We start from the raw sequence: 23540 nt of genomic DNA, 5'->3' as shown, positions 1-23540 counted from the left end.
TTGAACATGTACACAGAGCGGCCTACGAACTCCATCGAGAGTATTGAAGCTGACTTCTGCTGATAAACTGCAAACTATTTTCTTAAGTAAACTTAATTTTGATTGATTGAAGCTTTGACTCCTGGTCTTCATTACCACACCAGAACATTGGGTTCGGTTTCTGAAATTCCCCTTACAGTAATGGTGGAGGATGCGGGCAAATTGTTCTTTGGTGATATCCCTGATCAATCAACAAGGTAGGAAGATTTGTAAAATTATTTCTGGTTAGGGATTGTCTGTGGTGGAAGGGGTGGGAGAAGGGAGAGTGATATAGAGACTCACTCAGACGTGAGTGGGTGACACCAGACTTAGTTGAATTTAGTTGGATTGGTAAACTGTTAAATTTGGTTGAATTGGTAAACTGGTGTCGTGGATTTGAGGTGACACCAGACTTAGGTGAACTTGGTGAATTAGTAAACTGGTGTCATGAATTGAGGTACACCTGTAACATTAAGTTACATATGGTTTGGTATGGTGTACAAGTGCACACCTGTGATATTAATAGTAGACTTAGATTGAGAGGTGTGTAGTAGAAGTAGGTGCATCCTATTGGGGGATAAAAAGCACAGTCCAGTAGGGACAAAACGCATTCTCTATTTTGTGGCACTAAAGAGCCGTAAAGGCCAGATAGTGCATTCTGTGGCACTGAGAGCTGTAGAGATGAGATGTACAGTCTGCAGTCTGTGCAGTCTGTTTTAAATATATGAAATATTGAGAGAATGTAAGACGCTAGAGAGGGGTTCTAGTCGTAAATCGCTCAACCAACCCTCCATTCCTACCACCACAGACAGGGGTACCCCGAGCTTTAGCGATCAGATCAGATCAGTTGGTTAGGGAACAGAGTAACCAGAAAGTAGTGTTAAAAACAGAAATAGTAATACAATAAATGTGCACATCTATATATTAATATATGTTAGGGAAAGGACTGGTTGATCTGGGATGTATCAGGAACAACCCCGAAAGAGCTAAAATTGTTTGTATGTTCCTAATTGGAATGGACCTATATGGAAATTCTGGAATATACTTTGCAGTTTCATCACGCAGACGTCAAGTGGAATTGGTAAGATCGCCGCCTCAATCTCTTGCTGCTATCATCTCTTTTGGTTTTTGGTTTGTGATAGAAATATGGCTGATAAATTAAGTAACTTGCTTAATACTTATAGAAATAATGAAATAGAAGAGAACAGATGCTGTAAACAGCTCTGCTATGAAGCTCAAACTTTAGGGATATTCTCAGCACAAGTGAAATGGTCAGTCTGGGCTTTGATTCTGATTGGGAAATTAAAACAACTTGATTGGCTACATACAAAGAAAGAACCATACAATGTATGTGCCTATTTTTAGAGGTGTAGAGTGGCTATTTGTTAAAAATAATCCCAGAATTAATTGAGTAATGATTTAATCTAATTCTTTGTACATAGAAGATTTTAAATGACAAAGAATGAAATCATAAATCTGTTTTAGTCCCTATTTAGTTGTTGTAAGCTCTGACAATGTATTGGACTGAATTCTGGGTTAGTAAAAACACTGTCTAGACACACAGTTAGGCATTAGCATTTTGGAAAAACTTTGAAGCTTATGTTTTGCTTTCAGAAGATAAGATTGCATTTGACTGCAGTGAAACAATTTGCTTATCTTGCGCTGTGTGGCTGAAGCTGTAAAAGTAACAGAGTCTTGTCCTGAGTTGAAATCAGTAATAACTGATGTTTGGACAAAGGACTAAATTTATTGTGGAATAGAAAATTTCAGCCACTCAGCATCACAGCCATATGCCAATGTTTAGTGAAAAATTATGTTTGTATAGAAGCTGGTAATATTGTAAACAAGTAACATAAACGGGGGTTTAAAGTTAATTAAAAAGAAGTTTAGATAGCATGAGGTAACATATCTGGGTCAGATAACCCCTGACAGATTTAAAGTGCAATTGTCAAATTTCCAAAGCCACAGGCAGAGCTTTGGAAAGACTTAGCCTTTGAGTTGCTAAGTAAGTAAAAAAAAAAAAAAAAAAAGACAATAAGGAGGACGTTTATTTGAAAGTGCTTGACATTTTTTTTATTTGATATAAATTTAAGATGGGCTATAGTAAAAGATATTACATTGAAATTATAGATTAATGGCATGCATTGCTATCAGTCCTGAATCCCTCAGAGTTCTTTCTCTCTCTCATTCAAAGTCAGCTAAATGCTGTAATCTGATCTTGTGTCATAAATGATAATAAGATATTAATAGTACAGCACAATGTCTCAATGAAAATCATAGACACAGAGATGTTAAATAACATGCTACAGGGAGTTCAGAAATTCTACATTTTAAATTGTATGCAGTCAGAGAGCAATTAGTTGTTAAAAGATTTAGAATCTATAGAATTTGGACAATAGAAGTGATGATTTGAAATAGTTAAACACTTGCATTGTAACTTTTATTGCAGCCAATAACTTGTTTGTCTTATTTTTAGTCTCCACCATCATACAGGGCCTGATGGCTCTGGCTATACAGCAGTAGCAGAGCATTACACTGAGTGGATGGGTGTGATATTTGAATTCAGAGTAATATTAGCACGATGATTTGAAGATGTCTAATTGATTATATTGATAAAATATTGCTTTGATTAACATGTCTCAATGTTTTAGTACTACTAGGTGGTCTCAATGGCTCGCATGGTTCTTGAGTGCTCCTTTCCTAAGCTGCAGAAAATACCAGATTCTGGAAGAAAACTGTCGAGGATGTCCAAATGGAAAGAGCGGTTACCAGTGTGAATGAGGTGATTTCTCAATGACGGGTAAGATCCTCTTTTGGCCAAGCGGAGGGCAACCTAAGGCAGGGGGTCACCGCCACTGGGCACCTGCCCGAGAAGGGAGGTGTTATATTTGAGATGGTAGCGGAGTTGAGCGGATGCTGAATAGGCCTAAAGCATCGTTAAAGAGGGGATCTGTAAGAAATTACAGCCATCTGCCTCAAAAATGTGCGCTCCTCCAGACCTGATCACCAGCAACCGCATTGCTTGATTGTGACAAGCATCTACAACCTGATGCAAACATGCCAGGGCATCACACCTTGAGGAAAAGGAGCTTATTTATTAAGAGTTAACGGCAATGGGCTTTCAAGAACCATCTGAGACCATGTGATGTCAGCCATTATTTCTAGTAAGACATAACAAAATATCTTTATTCATGTCAGGATGAAGTTGGTTGCTTTACTGACAAGAACTGCATAACATTTGTGGATTCAACATTATGATAAATTCCTGAATCAATGAGGCTAAGATGATATTAAACTAATATGTCTATATCAGTTTTTACTTTTGCAGGTCCTTAGACATGGCATAGGATAATTACAAGACATGGTGGTGGCTAAAGATGAAGACTGCTTTTGCTGATTGAACAGATAGTCTGGATAATGAAGGTTAAGTAAATTAAGCATTTAAAGTAAACAATTTAGAGATAAAAAAAAATGCTGCTAGCATACTTGATTTTAAATAATCTAAATTGAGATTTGAAATAGAAGCTGTAACACTTTTAGCTTTGGTAAGTGAAGTGTTATATTGTAATGAATTTAGTATGATAGTCAAAGTTAATGTCTGGTAAAGCTGTCAAATGATAATTTGTACAGCAGGAGAGAGAGAGACTGCTTGAGTGGAGGCAAGGATGGAACTCTGCCTCTCTTATCAGCCTGCTAAATAAGTTCAACCAAAACAAAGCCATGACAAGCATTGAGACTGGAAAAGAGGCAAGGTAGAAACTATGTAAAACTGGCAGGGAAAAATATTAAGTTTAAATCCTTCAGATTTAACACCAAAATCGTAACCTCACACATGAACTATTGGTTGTTCATTTGGGAAACGATTCTGTTGCTTTTGTGTGTATATTGTGCCCATAACCTCTGGAATGAGGGTTTTATCGTTACCGTTGGGTTAAATGAAATGGGAAACTTCACAAAAGTTTATCATTCTTAGTGAATATGATGAAAAGAGGACACAGAACATGGACAAGCTTTATATAGATTGGTTATTTGGCTTGGTCTGTTATGAGTAATAACTACTTATATTGTTCTTTATAATGCTGATTTGAATCACTCTCTGGTTTTATATGTTTCAGAGTGTTTAGGTAAATAGAATTTGTGAAATTGCCATCCATAATGGGTTAAAAACCCATGTCTAAATTTAACTGAGGGTCTAAAAATACAGCTAACTGTTTGGTTTCTGAATGATAAAAGGTATATGTTTTAGACTTGATGGCAAAGAAACAGTGACACATTGGCCAAGTCACTAACCAGATTATCCAGAGAGTACCCTCATGTTATAGTAAGAAAGGCTGGTGGGCAAACAAAGGAGGAATTAATACATTCTAAGAGTAATATGGGTTAAAGGCAAACACAGCTGTAAGGCTGTCTGTGTCTCAAGGCTGAGGTGACGTAATAGTTTGGATTGGTTTATGTAGAACAGAGACAATTTAACAAATCATTTTGAATCTGCTGAATAACCCGCTGATGGAGAAATTTGGTGACAAGTAGTTAGAATAATGTTATGTACAACAAAATTGTTATAGGAACTTTGGAACAGTTTATGAACACTTGTCAAGTCAAACCAAATTAATATTACAATAACACTGGCAGGGCCTGTTGATAATGTGCACTGTTTTAAAACAGCTTTAGGAACTAAGGAAAGAATATTTGCCAGTTTACATCTGAGCAATAGATTTGTTTATATGGTTACAGGATTGTGAAATCTGTCAGTTCTAGTTTTAGAAATTAATGATAATGATCATTGCCAAATGACAAATATGAACGAAGGGTTCTTAAGACGTTGATCAGGTAGCTTGACCTGTAACCATTTTTAACTGACAAGACAATGAGAAATTGCCTTTAAACAAAGCCCTGAGAATTCGCTGAAAGTCCTGAATTATTTACTGTAATCGGAGTACAGTAATATGGTATGATAATTGAGAAGATTGAAATTACAATAATTAGGCATTTGGGTATCAATGAGTAATTTCATGATATAATGATATGCAAGGCAATAACAAGTTAGATACTGACAATGTCATTTGGACTAAACATAATAAAAGGGCTGTTAAGTAACAATTATGAATTATTCTAGGTTTAAGTGGAATAAAGATTATGTTTTCTCTTTTTCTATTTTTAACAATGGCTTAATTTGGGTCTTACTTATGTTGGGTTTGTTTATTTTAGACCGCCATTGTTTTGGACCCCAAAATGGTCCATGATAGGGAATGAATGAGTGGATTTACAATCCCTCTTCTTGCACTATATATTATAAATAATAGTTTTTGTAAAAATAGGATATCTATCTTGAGAATGCTTATTAATTTAGCTTGGCTTCCATGGAATAAATAAGCGTGATTCTTGTAATCATTTGATTTTCAGATATTACCAAATTAACTAAGAGGCATTATATTTGTATAAGACAGGTAAAGACAATTGTGTCCAAGCTAATGACAGCCAACAATGCACTACATGCACTGTAGGACTTTTAGTTCCAGTGTAGTTATCAAAGGGAAAAGATATTCAGTTGTGCTCACAGGGGTTGTGAGAAGCAGCAGACCAATTAAAGAATTGTTTCCATTGAAGAAGTATAATTCTTGGAGTTGAAAAACAAAGTGTGCAGTATGCTTTTGGCCAATAGTTGGGATTGATTTTAGTATGTTTATATATAAGGATGTTTGTTAATTATCATTTGTTAAGGCTGACTATAAGTGGGCAAATTTTGTAGATGTTTTGTCGCAGATACCAAGTCCATTACTAGAACGGAACAACTACATGACCATCTTAAAGGTAACTGCTTTAGCGCCAATTCAATGGTCTATAATGTCACTGCTAGATGCATTTAAATAGGTTTAATTTGTGTTTGGAAATTATTGCTAGCAGAAAAACTAAGACAAAGAGAGCACCAAGTGAATGTTACATTTACAGTAGGAATGTTTTTACGGACGTGACAGATTCGGTAGAGGAGTTTGTGGAAGTTTTAAAGTATGTTTTGTACGCGCTTGGAGGATATCTAGGACTAGCTGTCTTAATTATTTGGAGGATGGTTTGTTGTTGTTTCTTGTACGTTTTTAAATATGTCTACAGGACAGTGAATCCTGTGGAAGAAGAGATGTGCCTGCTGAAGCTTTCAAACAGCTTACATCAATGATTGACCAAAGAAAACGTCAACGCCCTGTTGTGAGTGGAAGGTGGGAGAGCCCCTGCCATGGGGACCGGAATTTTTAGGTTCCGGCTTGTCCATGATGGGGTGAAGAGACGATTGTGACCCGCCAGGGGAGCATGACTCAAACCTCCGCCTTCCGTAGTGACCTCACATGGTAGACCGGACGTGGAGTATTGGACTCCACAATTGGTCTAAACGGGGGATTGAAGGAGTGGAAGTCGGAAGACATCATGGCCTTTTTACAAATTAATATCCTTATTAATTCTTACACATTTTAGTAGATGATCTAGCTCATAAACCTTTGTTTAACTCCTAATATAATTTGTTGTGTAATATTAGTAGTGGCTAGAAAGATGTCTTAATAGAAAATCACATGATGTTAGAATAAATTGTGCTCTGAATGAGATTTGTGCTTGTTGAAGTTTCTCTTTTCTCAGACACCCGAGGTCACACCTCAGGAGGTCAGGATGACCCTCCTGATTACGTGAGCAGTTGTGACCAAGAGATCTGTGATCGGGACATCTATGACATGTGTTCTTGATAACTGATCAAATGCAAATCCCTTAGACTTGTATTAGTGAAATCCTGTTGATTTGATTCCAGTTTTCCAAGAGGCTAACTGTTAAGTGTGCGTGTATCAAGCCACACTGATAAAGAGTCTTGCCTGGCTAGGTAACCTTGACGATAGACAAGACCTCTGTGTGTGACTATATGTGTGTGTTGAATATTTCACACTTATCTAGGTTCTGGACCAATCCGGATCTTCCTAATCTATGTATTGACGTAATTAGCAACCTCTGTTAGAGTATAATTACTGGTGTTTTGAACATGTACACAGAGCGGCCTACGAACTCCATCGAGAGTATTGAAGCTGACTTCTGCTGATAAACTGCAAACTATTTTCTTAAGTAAACTTAATTTTGATTGATTGAAGCTTTGACTCCTGGTCTTCATTACCACACCAGAACATTGGGTTCGGTTTCTGAAATTCCCCTTACAATATATATATATATATATATAGAAAGTTTGAAATATGCAGATTATCGAATATATACTTATATTCAGTGGGTTAGGCCACCATACACACAGTACAACAATAATATTGTTTTATGTGTATTATAATATTTGTGCGATTTTCCTTGATCACTTTCCCAAGAAAAAATGACCCTCCACTGAAAAGTAGTAAAAAGTAAACCGTAATGGCACCAATACATAGAAAGCTGCCTTATTTTTTAAAAATATATTATGTAAAAATATTTGTAAACGCTAAAGAAATACGTTTCTGAATTTTTGTCTCACATTAGTTTATTTGCATATGGCTTGCTCATTTGCATACGTGCGGATACGTCCTGCCACCAATCAATACAGGCGGTTCGTACGAAAACATCGACTTAGCATCCGCCGCCGAACTAATTAGCCAGATTTACCGTTTCCATGACTTTACTGTGCCAGTAAATAAAAAAATCAATTAATCAAAATATTCCGCATTTAGACAACGTTTTTTTGGCGTACAGACCGTCAAATAATGGCTGGTTTAACAGAAGAGCGTTTGCGCGTGGTGGCGATCATTCACGCTCTCAAAGCTGTCGGTATCCGCGTTAAAAACTGGAAGAACTTTATTAATGGAGCTTCGAACGGTGAACAAGCTTTTAGTCAGGTAAAAAAACAACAACGTATGAACTCCTCCTTGAAACGACGAGGATTTATTTGTTGCGTAAATATATAGTATCATTGACAGACGTTGAATTTGTCTCTCAGGACAGCGCGTCACAACGCTTTGCTTTTGGACGTGACCTGCTCTTGCTCCCTCAACATGAACTGTCTGACATGGGTGGTACAGTACCTCAGTATGTTTAATAACTCATCTTCTTTGGGTTTCACGACTGACACATGACAGTGGTTGACAGAATCCTGAATTTTGAACCCATCTGATGTGTTTTTTTAGGTTTTTGGTGGAGGCCTGTGGGTATCTGTCACAACATCTGCATACAGAGGGTCTTTTTAGGAAGACTGGAGCACTGAGTCGTATTCGAGCTCTAAGGGTAAATTCCTTCACATTGTCATGTCACAATGCCATTGACAAGTCTTTTTTTGTTTTTTCATGCTAAATGTATAGTTATTTATTGTTTCAATGGATGGCCACCTTTTAAATTCAGGTTTATGTTTTTAACTATACATGTGCACTTTTTTTTGTTCCACTAATTTTGGAACTCACTGGTTATTTTTATTTATTTTATTTATTTTTTTTGAAAGAAGTCTCTTATGCTTACCAAGGCTGCATTTATTTGATCAAAATTACAGTTAAAACAGTAATATTGTGAAATATTATTTCAATGTAAAATAACTGTTTTCTATGTGAATAAAATTTTAAATGTAATTTATTGCTGTGATGCAAAGCTTCAGCATCACATAATTCTTCAGAAATCATTTTAATATGCTGATTTATTATCAATGCTGGAAACCTTTTTCAGGATTTTTTTAATAAATAGAACGTTTTTAAAAAACAGCATTTATTTAAAATATAAATCTTGTGTAACAATATAAACTACCATTTAAAAGTTTGTGGTCAGTACATTTTTATTTCTTGTTTTGAAAGAAATTAATACTTTTATTCATTGATAAAAAGTTATAGCAAAGACTTATGTTGTTAGAAAAGATTTTTATTTTAAATAAAAGCTGTTCTTTTTTACTTTATTCATCAAGGAATCCTGAAAAAAAAGAATCATAGGTTCCAAAACAATATTTTCCAATGGCTAGTAAAAAATAATCTTTGCATTACAGGAATAAATTATATTTTAAAAAATATTAAAATAGAAAAACATTATTTTAACTGTAATAATGTTTTACAAATATTACTGTTTTTTTTTTCTATATTTCTGATCAAGTAAATTCTTGATGAGCGTAAGAGAGTTAAAAATCTTACTGATCCCAAACTTTTGAACAGCAGTGTAGTTTTTTTTTTTAAATTGAGCAAATGTGACAAAGACATTTATAATGTTACAAACATTACAGATTTCAAATAAATGCTGTTTATATTTGTAATTGATCACCAAATCAACATTAGAATGATTTCTGATGGATCATGTGACACTGAAGACTGAAGTAATGGTTGTTAAAAAAATCTGTTTTGCCACCACAGAAATAAATTGTATCTTAAAATATACTAAAATGGAAAACAGTTGTAACACCAAATGCTTATTTCATAGGCAGATCTGGAGCAGGGAAAGCCAGTCTTCCTTCCCCCGCATGCATCCCTCCTGCAGCCCTGTGACGTCGCCTCTCTCATCAAGCAGTTCCTGCGTGAGCTGCCGACTCCTCTCATCCCTTCAGACCTCCAGGTTCCTCTGATTCAGGCCCAGGGACTTGAGATGACACATGACCAGGAGGGAGCCAGACACAGAACAACTTTGCTCATTACAGCTCTGTTTCCATCATCCCACGCACGTGCACTCAGATACCTCTGCACCTTTCTGCGTCAAGTTGCAGAGAGGTTTCACATTTGATTGCACATTTGTTTTTTTTTTCTGTAATCTTTATGATTCTGTGGTAATTGAGAGCATCCAACAAATGCTTTATGTAGATATGCAGACAATGGACAAGCTCATTCTTGAAGGTCAGTAATGATTGTTAATGTCTTTGATCAGATGCAGTGAAAACAGAATGGATGCTACCAGCCTGGCTGTTGTTATTGCTCCTAACTTGCTTCAGTCTCCAGCTCCACCTTGCAAACTCACTCTGGATACAGAGAAACATTTAGACCAGCAGACATCAGTGATCAAATCGTTTATTCTTCATGCAGATCGTATTGGTAAAGATGTATGAGATTTGTGTAAAAAATTGGTTAACCATCTGTTTGCTGGTTTTATCATCATTTTGTGAAATTTGAACTTGTGCATGAACTTTGTCTATCAGGTGTTGTTCCATCATGTGTTGTGGAGGCATCAAAAGCAACAAGCGGAGCCGAGACGCCCTCTCCTGCAGGTGGCGCTATGTTTAATAAGCGGACAGGACTCAGTGTTTACAGAAGTCTGAGACGACAACGGAGGCGAAGTGTTGGTGGTGAGATTGGGATGATAAATATAGATATGTGATGTTACAATCAAAAATACACAAATATTAAGCAGCACAACTGTTTTCTGTTTAATAATATAAAATGTTTTTTGAGCACCAAATCAGCATATTAGAAATGCACTACCAGTCAAAAGTTTTTGAACAGTAAGATTTTTAATATTTTTAAAGAAGTTTCTTCTGCTCACCAAGCCTGCATTTATTTGATCCCAAGTACAGCAAAAAGAGTCACATTTTGAAATATTTTTACTGTTTAAAATAACTGTTTTCTATTTAAATATATTTAAAAAATGTAATTTATTCCTGTGATCAAAGCTAAAATTTCAGCATCATTAGTGATTCAGAAATTGGTTCAGAAATCAGTCTAATTGGCTGATTTGCTGTTCAATAAACATTTATTATTATTATAATTATTATCAATATTTAAACCAAATATTTACTTTTTTGTTCTTTGATGAATGGAAAGATCCAAAGATCAGCATTTATTTGAAATAAAAAGCTTTTGTAACATTATACACTATATCATTTAAAAGCAATTTTTTTGGGGGGGGGGGGGGGGTAATAGAAATTAATACTTTTATTTAGCAAGGATACTTTAAATTGATGAAAAGTGATGATAAAGACATTTATAATACTACAAAACATTTCTGTTTCAGATAAATACTGTTCTTCTGAACTTTCTATTCATCAAAGAAACCTGAAAAAAATCTACTCAGCTGTTTTCAACATAATAATAATAATAAATTATTTTTGAGCAGCAAATCAAAATATTATTATGATATCTGAAGGATCATGTGACTGGAGAAATTATGCTAAAATTCAGCTTTAAAATCACAGGAATAAATTACATTTAAAAATGTATTAAAATAGAAAACAGTTATTTTAAATAGTACAAATATTTCAAAATTGTACTGTTTTTGCTGTGCTTTGGATCAAATAAATGCAGTCTTGGTAAGCAGAAGAGACTTCTGTAAAAAAAAAAAAAAATTAAAAAACTTACTGTTCAAAAACTTTTGCCTGGTAGTGTATATATATTTGAAATATATATATTCTTTTTTTTGTTTTAATCAAAATACTGTTTCAGAAATATTCGTAGATGCTTTTTCCAAGCTGAAGCCTTGTCGTACTCCCACTGGACCACCAATAGTCTTAGATGTCACGCCAGGTGAGCCACAATATTTTTTTCATGTAAAATGCTTTCATATTATTTAGTGTCTCTATCAATAAATACTTGTTTGATCTCTACAGTGACTCCTCTCTCAAAAAGCCCCACCCCTCAATCACCAGTTACAGTCAAGCGGAAAGCCACTGAGGAGTCACTTCCTGAACTTGAAGGATCTGCAAGGAAAAGGTAATTTGTGACTTACCTGAAAAATAACTTTTAACGTTGCCTGTTGTCCAAAGAATTTATACTTGCAGAAAATGTATTGTTGGGCTGTGCATATAATCGGATGCGATTATCATGTGCATCTTGTCAGTAACTGACAAGCTACGCAATATAGCGTTCATTATCGAGACGATACATCTCCGATAATGATAGCTTGTCAGTGAACTACGGCTCTGTGTAGTAAACGCGCTCCATCTGACAGCACTTGGAGATTTACGACTAATCACAGAACGGGCATTACTGACGAAGTGCAAATGGTAATCACATCCGATTATTTGCACAGTCCTAATGTATTGTGCATTTATTATTGTTCAGGAGGTCTCTGCATGACCTAAGAGAGGACACACCAACAACCACCACCCAGCCACTAGGTCAGTCTATTTATGTGTGTATTATACCAACTCATCACCTGATTGTTGCATTATATTAACACAACAAAGCTGCTTTGCAAAAATCTGTTAGAATCTGTAAGCAGTCACAGTCCCCTGGAAGAAAATTGTAGTGAAGAAGGTCCCATTCCCACCACTTCCAAGAAGAGAAACCACATAAGTGAACAGCGGAAATTACTTAGGTACTGTGTCACGACTGGACTCTACGCTGTACCTAAAATTACCAAACAATTTGTGTATAAATTCTAATCTGCAAAAAGTAGCAGTCAGGCTCATCTGTGTGTTTTGGGGTTTTCAGGCCTCCAGCACAAGAAGAAAAGGGGCATCGGAGAAGAAGATCTCTAAGATTTTTTGCTGTGTCCAGTGGCAACAACAGTAACTCTGTGTGTTTTTTTTTTTAACCAATTGCTATGATTTTTTTAGTAGGTTTTTACTTGGTTTTAACTATTATTTTTTTCCATTCCTCTAACGTGGTTCAATACTTTTAGCTTTCAGTGACACACAAAGACCCTGAAAACTGTTTAGAAGAACACCAAGAACTGCCTGACTGTAATAGTGACTCACCACTTTCAAATGCTGATGTATCCCCAAAGATACCACTTATCCTCATTGATGGCCCAGGAGGAGGTTTGGATCAGTTTTTATTCGGAATTTATGTTAATAATTTTTATTCATTTGACTATTGGTTAAAGGAATAGTTTACCCAAAAGTAAAAAAAAAATGTCATTAATTACTCACCCTCATGTCATTCCAAACCTGTAAGATCTTCATTTATCTTCAGAACATGATTTAAGATATTTTTGATGAAATCTAAGAGCTTTCTTGCCTGCATAGACAGCAAGAGGGAACTACCATGTTCAATGTCCAGAAAGGTACCAAGAATATTGAAAAATAGTCCATGTGACATCAGTAGTTTATGTTATGAAGCTACAAGAATTACTTTTGTGTGAGCAAAAAAACTAAGTTTATTCAATAATTCTTCTCTATGTCACCCTAGCGCCATTTTAGAGTCCCACGAAGCAGAGGATAAGAATTAATGAATTAAGTTATTTTATTTATTTATTTATTTTTCTGCAAAAAAATTATTTGTAGCTTCATAAAATTACGGTTGAACCACTGATGTCACATGGACTATTTTGTCATTGTTCTTGGTACCTTTCTGGACCTTAAACAGGAAACTTGCTGTCTATGAAGGATCAGAGAGCTCTCGGATTTCATCAATAATATCTTAATTTGTGTTCCGAAGATGAACGAAGGTCACATGGGGTTGTAACAACATGAAGGTGAGTAATTAATGGCAGAATTTTCCTGTTCTGTTTTGTGCAAATAAAACATTTTTGAAACATTTTCCTATCTTGCAGTAGTTGTTGGGAATGAGGTGGATGATGACCCGGATCTTCTCAACTGCAGTTTTGCAGAAAGCCCTAATGACTGTGTGAACATGGGATCTGAAGTATCTTGCATTCAAAAACAGGACAGTGAGGAGCCCTGTGATGATGAATGTTGGACCATGCTTGAAAATGAGAACTTTGAGCAGTTAGGAGAATGCGAGGCAGTACAACCTGTCACTCAAAACAAAGGTTCTCTGATAAATGCAAGCACAGAAGTAGAGAATAAACCAGAGGTGAAGCAGCCAATAGAGCAGTCTCGTAAAGAGTCCAAAAAAGCGAAAAACAGCTCTAAGAACCGATCTCGTCCTCGTAGATCCATAAGCCTACCTGAAGTGACACTGGAGGTGTGTACTGATGAGTTGGAAAAAGAAGTTGGTACAGCAGAAAATGAGATGGCTAACAGCGTCTGGCCAATGTTTGCAAGTCTGACCCTTTCTAATGAGCAGAGAAGTGCAACCATAGATAAGAAGGTGGGCGTCAAAGAAGTGCAGGAAGCCAAAGTTAAAACATTAAAGAATTATAAGCACGAGAAAATTGCAGATCCAACTCTAGGTTTTAAGAGGCCCCATCTGCGTTTGTCCGTGGCCGAGCGACTTAGAGGCTTCAGTGCTTTGACCTTGCTTCTCCGGACCTCACGGACAGCGCCTCAGTTTCGGGAGAAACCACAGGAATCCCTTCAGAGGGGACCCACACGTCTTCGGAGACAAGGTGCTCGACGGTTTGGTCGCTCTATCAGTCACGAGGGAGTTTCAGAGAGGCCACCAGAGCAGAGCCCTGTGGGATCTCCACCTGCAAACCAGGCTTTTATAGCTATGTGTGATGCTAGCCCTGATTCAGGTGTGGAGTCAGTCGACCATGAGCCGATTATTGATTTCAATCATCAAGAGGTGTGCAAGATGTCACAAGTTTTACCTAATGTTCAGCTGAGAAATGACATGGATGTGGCTTCTCTAAACTCATTGGGAAATCCTAATCAAGATCTAGTTGTGCCCACAACGTATGAAACTGAAAATCAGTTTCTCAGCAAGCAAACAAAGCAGGATGTCGAGGAACTTGATCTTCATCAACTATTGGATCAGAAGTGCCACATTGGTGGTCATGAGCAAGACGATCATCAAGATTCAAATGTCCCTGAACCAGAGGTTCTTACACCTGGTCTTGCATCCCCAATGTTCTTCCAGCAGGTGGTGCCATTGAATCTTTTTGGAGACACAAGCTCAGTCGAAGACTTCAAAACGGATCAAGTCTCTCCTCTCAATGAAAGTGACAAGGAAACCCCCTCATGGCTGAATGCCGGTCCTCCATTTGAGTTTCCACCTTTTGGTCCTTTGTCGCTTGATGGTGTGATTTCCGAAGATGACACAAGTAACAGGTCGCCTTGCGATCTCTCCCCTCCATCCTTTCAGTTCAAGCGTCCGACCGCAAGGAGGCACTACAGAGACTCTCCCCGCTGGCCCTCGCATGAGGTGCGAATGTCTGCATGGAACCCGTTACCACTTTAGTTCGAAAACATTTAGTTCTTTCATTGAAAATAGTTAAGTAAATATCAGTTCCCAATGAATGGGATCTGAAACTGGTTTGTGTAATCATTTAATTATTATTTATGGAACAATGCTTTTATTTGTGTTTTTATGTTTGTGAGCTGTCACAAATTTTCTTTGTTCTTAATAAAATCTGTTTTAATAGTTTATTTTGTTGTTGTTGTTGTAGTTTGTTTATTTTTACGTATATAAGGATCTGGTATATATTCTGTTTGCAAGTTTAGCAAAACATTATGTTGAGTTTGGGCAAGTTTTAAATGGAAGTTTCTACTCATACACAACCTCTTGCTTAAAGGGATAATTCACCCAAAAATAAAAATTACCCCATGATTTACTTGCCCTCAAGCCATTCTACGTGTATCTGACTTTCTTCTTTCAGACAAATACAATTGGAGTTATATTAAAAAATGTCCTTGCTCTTCCAAGCTTTATAATGGCAGTGAATGGCTATTGGCTGTTTTGAAGCAAAATAAAGTGTGTGTATCTATCCATTCATGAAAAGTGCTCCACACAGCTCCTGGGGTTAATAAATGCCTTCTGAAGTTAATTGATGTATTTGTTTAAGAAATATATCAGTTTTTTTAAGCCATAATCTCTAGCTTCAACCACCTCATATGCACGTTCCCAGGAGAGTGGCGTTCTAGTGGATGAATGTAAGCTTCGATGAGACGTGATGAGCGCGGAAGCGCAGAGGAGAGAGCAAAACAAAGCACTGGTCGTAAATTAGAAGTACAAAGCGAAGATTTTTGAGATAAAAATGTCAGAGGATTTCGATATAAGCCAAAAGGTTTTCCTTGGCTGCAACCAAAACTTGCTTTCTTGTAAGCATATTCTTACCGGAGTTTACAATTTGCCTATGTGATCTGCGGAAACGCACGTATGACAGTTAGCGGAAGCTAGAGATTATGGTTTATAAAGTTTTAAATATAGATATTTTTCTTACACAAACACATCGATTCACTTTATTAACCTTTATTATGATGGATGGACACACTTTATTGAACTATAAAATCTCAACACCCATTCACTGCCATTATAAAGCTTGGAAGAGCCAGAACATTTTTAAATATAACTCTGATCGTATTTGTCTAAAAGAAGAAAGTCATATACACCTAAGATGGCTTAAGGGTGAGTAAATCATGTGGTAATTTTCATGATTTTGATGAACTATTCCTTTAAGTCTGTATAAAGAAAATACTAAATACTTGCTTTTAAAGTTAAACGTACTTTAGGGTCATTTAATTTGAGCTTCAGTCCCTTCAGGATAACAATATCCTGTATTATGTGGTAGCAAAACCCAACAGAGTGATAACGTTAGTTTTGTGAGGCTGGTGCTCCTCCCCTTTGATGTGGAGCAATGAGAGGAAACTAGAGAAAGCGGAGCTGCCTGATAATCTCTCTGAACCACATTCACCAGAGCTGGAGACTCTCAGTACTCCCACACAGACAGGCAGCCTGCGGTCTGTGGCACGGAGAGAAGTGGGGACACTGAGGCTGGGATCTGTCCCAGCCGGGAAGAAGGAAAGAGAGGGGACTGCGTCTGACATCTACTGCCGGTACCTGTAGATCTACTAAACCATGGCAGAAGGAGCGGAGGGAGAAGAGGAGATCCAGTTCTTACGAACAGTAAGTTAAACTTGACAATACCATACCTTTGATTACTTTCCATTTCTATACCTTACATTAGTGCTTTTATGTGTGATAAAACATGCTATATAATACACTATATTATGCTTTAGAAATGTGATTTTTAATGAATGGAAGTGATGTGGAAATTAATTGTTAAAGTTAACCACATTTTAACAGCTTTCTCATGCAGTTTTAATGGATGAATGTGGAGTGACATGACCAGGTGTGTGGATTTGCTGTCATTGTTGTCTATTTATACACGGTGCAGCCCAGAACTTGGATTGTCACTGTTTGAAACAGGACTTTACACTTGGCACTGTGCACAGAAGCATGATGGCAACATACTGCCAAGACTAAAATACAAATCAAGACTATAGACTAAACATACAGGGCGAAGATATGTGAATTTAGGATGTAAGAATGAGACTCAATACTGCCAATATACAGTTGCACTCCATATTGTCAGGCTAGAGAGAGGAGCTCATCCTTGACCTTTGTGTTGTAAATGCCTGACCTGCCTGTGTTGGGGTTATGTCAACATGAATGCTACCAGAGCTAAAACTGTCCTGTCATGGATGCACTGAAAGATTTTACCACTGTTATGGAGTTTATCCAATCTAGAAGATCGAGATAACTAGTTCTTGGTGCCGTTGTTTGTGATGCTGCTGTCTGTGAGCTCTGAGTCTATATACAGAGATGGGATTAGCAGCTTTCTAGGCTCGTCCTAAACCAACACCTGTTTGTTTCAGTCTATTTAAAAAGTCTGTTACATGTCTCTCTACTTTTATGACAGCCTCTAGAGCTTTTCAGCTTCATATTATTGTATTAAAAACAAGTTAAAAAGGGTCCAGCTTGTGAACTCTCTTAATACTGTCTACTAAGCATCTCAGAATGCTGGATGAGAGAGTGGAACTGTAATCTAGGCAAAGTAAAACTATTTATGTTGGATGACTTTACTATTATTGTAAAATGTGCAAGTGCAAGTACTTTTGAACAGTATGAGTCAGGCAGCCGTTGTCTCTATTAGACTCTGTGCTACTGATCTTTAGCTTTGAAAGTCATAAATGACTAGTCATTTGTTCATGGCTCAGTTTCCAGTCAGCACTGTTGTCGTGCTTCTTTTTTGCACGGGAAAATTGCATGTAGCAGGTGCTATAGCCTGAAATAGAGGGAGAGAGAATGAGGAGGAGGCCGGGAGAGACAAGTAGGGGAGAAAGCTGATTGAAAAAGAATTTAATGTTTATGTTACTGTAATTAGATAGCACAGCTAATGTTTCAAAAAGTGACATGCTAAAAAATTTACACGTTCCTTTATACATGCACACATATTGTGAAAAATAAAAACAAATTTGATGAATAAAAAGTAAAAAAAAAAAAAAGAAATAATAATAATAATATTTGAAATGGAAATCTTTTGTAACAATATGAAAGTCTTTACTTTTTAAACTTTTTTCTCTCAATTTTGTGATATAAACTCGCAATTGTGAGTTATAAAGTCCAGATCCTGGCTTTATTTCTCAGAACTGCAAGTTTATATCTCGCAATTCTGACTTTTTTCTCAGAATTCTGGCTTTTTTCTCAGAATTGTAAGTTCATATCTCTCAATTCTGACTTTTTTTCTCAGAATTCTGACTTTTTTTTTTTTAGAATTGTAAGTTCATATCTCTCAATTCTGACTTTTTTCTCAGAATTCTGACTTTTTTCTCAGAATTGTAAGTTCATATCTCTCAATTCTGACTTTTTTCTCACAATTCTGACATTTTTCTCAGAAATGTGAGATATAAACTCACAATTGTGATTTATAAAGTCCAGATTCGGACTTAATTACTCACAATTCTGACTTTCTTTCTATCAAGTTTTTTTCTTGCAGTTGTGAATCCTACAATTCTAAGAAAAAAAGTCTGAATTGCAAGTGCGTATCACGCAGTTCGGAGAAAAAAAGTCAGAATTGCGAGATATATACTTTCAATTGCGAGAAAAACGTCAGAATTGCGAGATTAAAAACTACTTCAAACTTTCTGGCTAGGAATTTTCAAGCCAACTTAAAGTTTATCTACAAACCTTTTTTTTATCTAGTTTTTATTTTGATCTCACAATGACTATATTGTCAAGTGCTGGGTCTCAGGTTGCTAGCAGCATGTGTCAGTGTGGACAGGGTTTTTCACGGCCCACTGACTTACATTCCAGCCCTGGAATATCTCAGCAGATGACACACTTACATACATAATACACCGTCACACGGACTAGCCTGTCAAGGACATGACCTGCCCCAAATTGCTTGTAAAGGCATGCTTAGGTTACATCTTTATTATAAAATGCTGATGATACAAATGACATAAACATGGTATATCAATACAGCACAGCATATACTTTGAACTAAATCAGTGGAGCAGTTATGAAGTTGTCTATCAAATTAATTTTGAGGTCACCTTGTACAGGAATAGAGTTACAGAAGGCGGTATGGCACATTAAATTAGAAGTACCGCCGCAGACTTTATCACTATGTTGTATAAAGATCAAATAAATTGAGTTTCTTATAGAGCTTGAATATATTAAAGCAAAAATCGGATTGTTTCTTTTTAGACAGGCCTCATCTAAGCCTCCTCCTCATGTGTTTTGGCTGTAACCCGAGCCACATTCAGGATTAGCTGCATGCTGCCCTGATCAAGGACACAAATGCTGTTATTTAGCAGCAACGTGTGCTATGGACAAGCTGGTGCAAAAAAAACAGTGATGACTTGTCTAAAGCAGTATTTCAGGAAGTGTTAATTTCTTACCAGACATCAAATAGGATTTATATGATTTTCAAAAGAGCAAAAATTGAGACATTTATTGCCAGTATAAGTCAGAAAATGCATACAAGATGCAACATATTGTCTTTGTCAAAGACTGAATTCAGTTTTGCTAGTCTTTTGCCTCATTTTAAAAGAATAGTTCACCAAAAACACTAGTTTCTAAGTGGTTTGGCTACCAACATTTTATCAAAATATATTTTAAATAAAGTCAGTCAGGTTTGAGGGTGATTAAATGATGCTAGAATTTGTAACCCTGGACCACATAACCAGTCATAAGAGTCAGTTTTTTGACATTTAGATTCATACATCATCTGAAAGCTGCTAAATAAATAAGCTGTCGATTGATGTATGGTTTGTTAGGATAGAACAATATTCGGCCGAGATACAACTATTTGAAAATCTGGAAAGTCGCCTTTAAAGTTATCCAAATGAAGTTCTTAGCAATGCATATTACTAATCAGAAATTAAGTTTTGATATATTTACAGTAGGAAATATTCAAAATATCTTCATGGAACTTGATCTTTACCTAAAATCCTAATGATTTTTGGCATAAAAGAAAAATCGATAATTTTGACCCATGTAATGTATTTTTAGCTATTGCAACAAATATACCCGTGCTGACTGGTTTTGTGGTCCAGGGTCACATTTGTATTTTTGGGTTATTCCTTTAACTATTCTGAAATATTTAGGCTTATTTAAAACTTGATATATAATTCTAAGAATGATGTCTTGACATCCATTTTCTTCGTAGGATGACCAGGTGGTTCTCCAGTGCACTGCTACCATCCTAAAAGAGCAGATTAAACTCTGTCTCTCCTGTGAGGGTTTTGGAAATCGCCTGTGTTTTCTGGAAACTACATCCAATGCCCAGGTTTGCTTTATGTTTATGTCATTCTGAATTTATGAAATACTGTCTAATGTTTTGGATTCATAGTTTTCTATACACTTTTTTGTTTGTCGTTCAAGAATGTTCCTCCAGATCTGGCGATATGCTGCTTTATTCTGGAGCAGTCCTTATCTGTGCGGGCCCTTCAGGAGATGCTGGCTAACACAACAGAGCTTAATGAGGTTAGTTCAAAGCACATACGTCAGGTCATAGTTAATTTAGGTTTGAAATAGCATGAGGGTTCACCATAAAAATATACATACAGTGCCTTGCAAAAGTATTCATACCCCTTCATTTTTTTTTTTATGTTGCAGCCTTTTGTTAAACTGCTTTAAATTACTTTTTTCCCACAACAATCTACAGTACACTCAATACGCCATAATGACAAAGCAAACAAGAGATATGTGACAACTTAGCAAATTTATAAAAAATAACTCAGTACTTAGTTAAAGCACCTTTACAGCCTCAAGTCTTTTTTGTTTTTTTGGTTTCACATCTGCATTTGGCGATTATCTGCCATTTTCTCTCCACCTCTCGAGCTCTGTCAGCTTTGTGTCCCTTAAAAGGGTATGAATGCTTAAGCAATGGAATCATTTCAGTTTTTTATTTCTAATAAATGTCCGAAGTTGTCACAAATTGTTGTTCTTTGTCATTATGGTGTATGGAGTGTAGACTGATGTGGAGAAAAAGAGTAATTTAAAGCTGTTAAACAAAAGGCTGCAACATAAAAAAAAAACCTTAAAAAAATGAAGGGGTATGAATACCTTCGCAAAGCACTGTATGTATAATCTGAAAATTATTTCACATTGTTTTTCTGAGCTCAGCATGACAGTCTCTTGTCCCCTTGTTTTCTCTTTTGTCTACTGTAGGCAGTCGATTTGGATAAATGGGTAGGTTACTTTTTGTGCCTCAAAATGTTCCTTGTATTATGCCTATTCTTATTAAGGTGTTTCTGCCTCATTTTATTGCTGCCTTTTCACTGTGATGCTAAACAATTTCAAAGTGTCCACGTCTTTACTCACCTTAATGTTTTGTTAATTTTTTGTCTTGTTGGAGTATGAAATGTAACAACAGAGAGGCATAGATGCCTATGCATATCTTGAATTGTGTATAGTCATGTTTTTCCACCATATTCCCAGTCTTCACAAGGAGGAGGTCACCGCACGTTGTTGTATGGCCACGCTATCCTGCTCAGACACACTCACTCTGGCATGGTGAGTCAAAAGTATTTTGAGAGAAAATTTACTACAGTGAAAGAATCATTTAACCTTTCTGTTTTTATTGATTGACATCTCCTTGCATGATGCAGTACCTCAGCTGTTTGACAACATCAAGGTCCCTCACAGACAAGCTGGCATTTGACGTGGGCTTGCGGGAGGACTCGACAGGTGTCTAATTTCTAGTGGATTGTTATCACTGATAGTACTTGTAAATATTAAAAAGAAAACTCTAACTAAAAGAGGTTCTTATCTTCATCCAGGTGAGGCATGTTGGTGGACCATTCACCCTGCATCCAAGCAGAGGTCCGAGGGTGAGAAGGTCAGGGTGGGTGACGATCTTATCCTGGTCAGCGTGTCTTCTGAGAGATATCTGGTAAAGCTCTTCTCTATATTGTCAACACAGTCTCTTTAGAATGGAGCCCACAGTTTTACCTGAAAAATCTGTCCCATCAACAGCACCTTTCCTATGCCAGCGGAGACCTCATGGTGGACGCTTCTTTTATGCAAACTCTTTGGAACATGAACCCGGTCTGTTCTGGCTGTGAGCTGGCAGAGGGTAAGCACAGAGTTTGTCCAAGGTGCTTAAAGTGCTTGAAGTACTTGAATTTGACCTTTTTGAAATTTAAGGCCTGGAAAACCTTTGAAAATAGCCACATTCCTAGATGTACTTGAAAAGTGCGTGAATTATTGAAATGCAATGTATCTATGAAATAAGTGTTGAATTTTGTCAATAAGCACATATCTTTTCATGCAAAATTCACACAGTTTTCCTGCTTATTTCAGTTAAAGTCATAAAATTAGCAAGCTAGTAGTAGTACTGACAGTGTTGTGTAAACTTGGCTGCAGATGCAAAAAAAAAAGAGGATTAAATGGGTGAAATGGAGCTTTTCAAAATTTAGAATCAGTTAAACTATTGTGTCGCAAAATGATTCACTGTTTTGGAGCGCTCATCATTTGATTTAGATCGAAACTTCAAAGTTAGTGGATCTTTTGCTTCAGATCGGAAATTCTGAGCCTGTATCGTGCATAATTTGAATTAGAATGGGAGCAGGTTCTGGAGCAGGTTCGTGAATCTTTTGCTTCAGATCGGAATTAAGGAGCAGGGATCATGAATCATTTGAATTTGATCAGGATTTCGAAGTGGGTGCATAAACCTTTTGCTTCAGATTGGAACTTCGGAGAGAGGAGCATGAGTCATTTGATTTAGCTCGGGATTTTGAAGCGGGCTTGTGAATCATTTGATTTAGATTGGAACTTCAGACCGGGTTGGTAAATCTTTTTCTTCAGATCAGAACTTCAGGGCGTGTATAGCTCATGATTTCGGAGCAGGTTCGTGAATCTTTTGCTTCAGATTGGAACTTTGGAGTGTGGATCGCTAATCATTTGATTTAGATCAGAACTTCGGTGCAGGTTTGTGAATCTTTGGCTTCAGGTCGGAACTTCGGAGTGCAGATCGCTAATCATTTAATTTAGATCGGAATTTCGGAGCAGGTTTGTAAATCTTTTGCTTTAGATTGGAACTTTGGAGTGCGGATCGCTAATGATTTGATTTAGATTGGGATTTCAGAGCAGGTTCATAAATCTTTTGCTTCAGATTGGAACTTTAGAGCAGGGATTACGAATCATTTGAATTAGATCGGGATTTCAGTGCGGGTTCGTGAATCTTTTGCTTTAGATTGGAACTTCGGAGTGTGGATGAGTTGATTTAGATTGGGATTTTGGAGCAAGTTTGTGAATCATTTGCTTCAGATCGGGATTTTGTAGTGGGTTCATGAGTCATTTGATTCAGATCGAAACTTCAGAGCGGGTTTGTGAATCTTTTGCTTCAGATTAGATCTTTGGAGCGCATATTGTGAATCATTTGAATTTAGAGAGGGATTTCGGAGCGGGTTTGTGAGTCACTTGATTTATATCGGAACTTTATCTATTTATCTTTTTGTAGAATTTGAAAGATAAGACATTGTTTAATAAGTGAGATCTCTGATTGAAGTCTTTGAAAAAAAAAAAAAAAAAAAAGTCTTGAAAAGT

General features: G+C 36.6%; 2 protein-coding genes across 2 annotated transcripts in view; both read left to right on the top strand.

The window, feature by feature from the left end:
• The first annotated feature begins 7730 nt into the window (after window positions 1–7730).
• Window positions 7731–14942, top strand: LOC141298812 (uncharacterized). Its single transcript, XM_073829126.1, has 13 exons — window positions 7731–7862; window positions 7964–8052; window positions 8151–8247; window positions 9412–9695; window positions 9850–10013; window positions 10118–10264; window positions 11358–11438; window positions 11522–11624; window positions 11976–12031; window positions 12123–12231; window positions 12348–12432; window positions 12538–12676; window positions 13411–14942. The coding sequence occupies exons 1-13, from the start codon at window positions 7731–7733 to the stop codon at window positions 14940–14942; spliced, it is 3018 nt and encodes a 1005-aa protein (XP_073685227.1).
• Window positions 14943–16559: 1617 nt separating this feature from the next.
• The window catches only part of ryr1a (ryanodine receptor 1a (skeletal)), an 89341-nt gene continuing 82360 nt past the window's right edge, over window positions 16560–23540 (top strand). The window contains exons 1-7 of the mRNA XM_073829488.1: window positions 16560–16607; window positions 20158–20277; window positions 20373–20474; window positions 21432–21506; window positions 21602–21680; window positions 21773–21885; window positions 21969–22068. Coding sequence (XP_073685589.1) covers window positions 16560–16607; window positions 20158–20277; window positions 20373–20474; window positions 21432–21506; window positions 21602–21680; window positions 21773–21885; window positions 21969–22068 — 637 coding nt within the window. The remainder of the gene's footprint in view (window positions 16608–20157; window positions 20278–20372; window positions 20475–21431; window positions 21507–21601; window positions 21681–21772; window positions 21886–21968; window positions 22069–23540) is intronic.

The sequence above is a fragment of the Garra rufa genome, chromosome 23 (genome assembly GCF_049309525.1).
Source record: "Garra rufa chromosome 23, GarRuf1.0, whole genome shotgun sequence".
Classification (NCBI taxonomy): Eukaryota; Metazoa; Chordata; class Actinopteri; order Cypriniformes; family Cyprinidae; genus Garra; species Garra rufa.
Note: the sequence above shows the minus strand (reverse complement) of the source record. Positions and strands in the feature narration are given on the sequence as shown.

Excerpts from the sequence above, each read along its gene's own strand:
- LOC141298812 (XM_073829126.1), top strand. The coding sequence starts at position 7,731 with ATGGCTGGTTTAACAGAAGAGCGTTTGCGCGTGGTGGCGATCATTCAC. Across the intron at positions 10,265-11,357 it reads ACGGAGGCGAAGTGTTGGTG|AAATATTCGTAGATGCTTTT; the intron begins GTGAGATTGGGA and ends ATACTGTTTCAG. Across the intron at positions 12,032-12,122 it reads AACCACCACCCAGCCACTAG|AATCTGTAAGCAGTCACAGT; the intron begins GTCAGTCTATTT and ends AAAATCTGTTAG.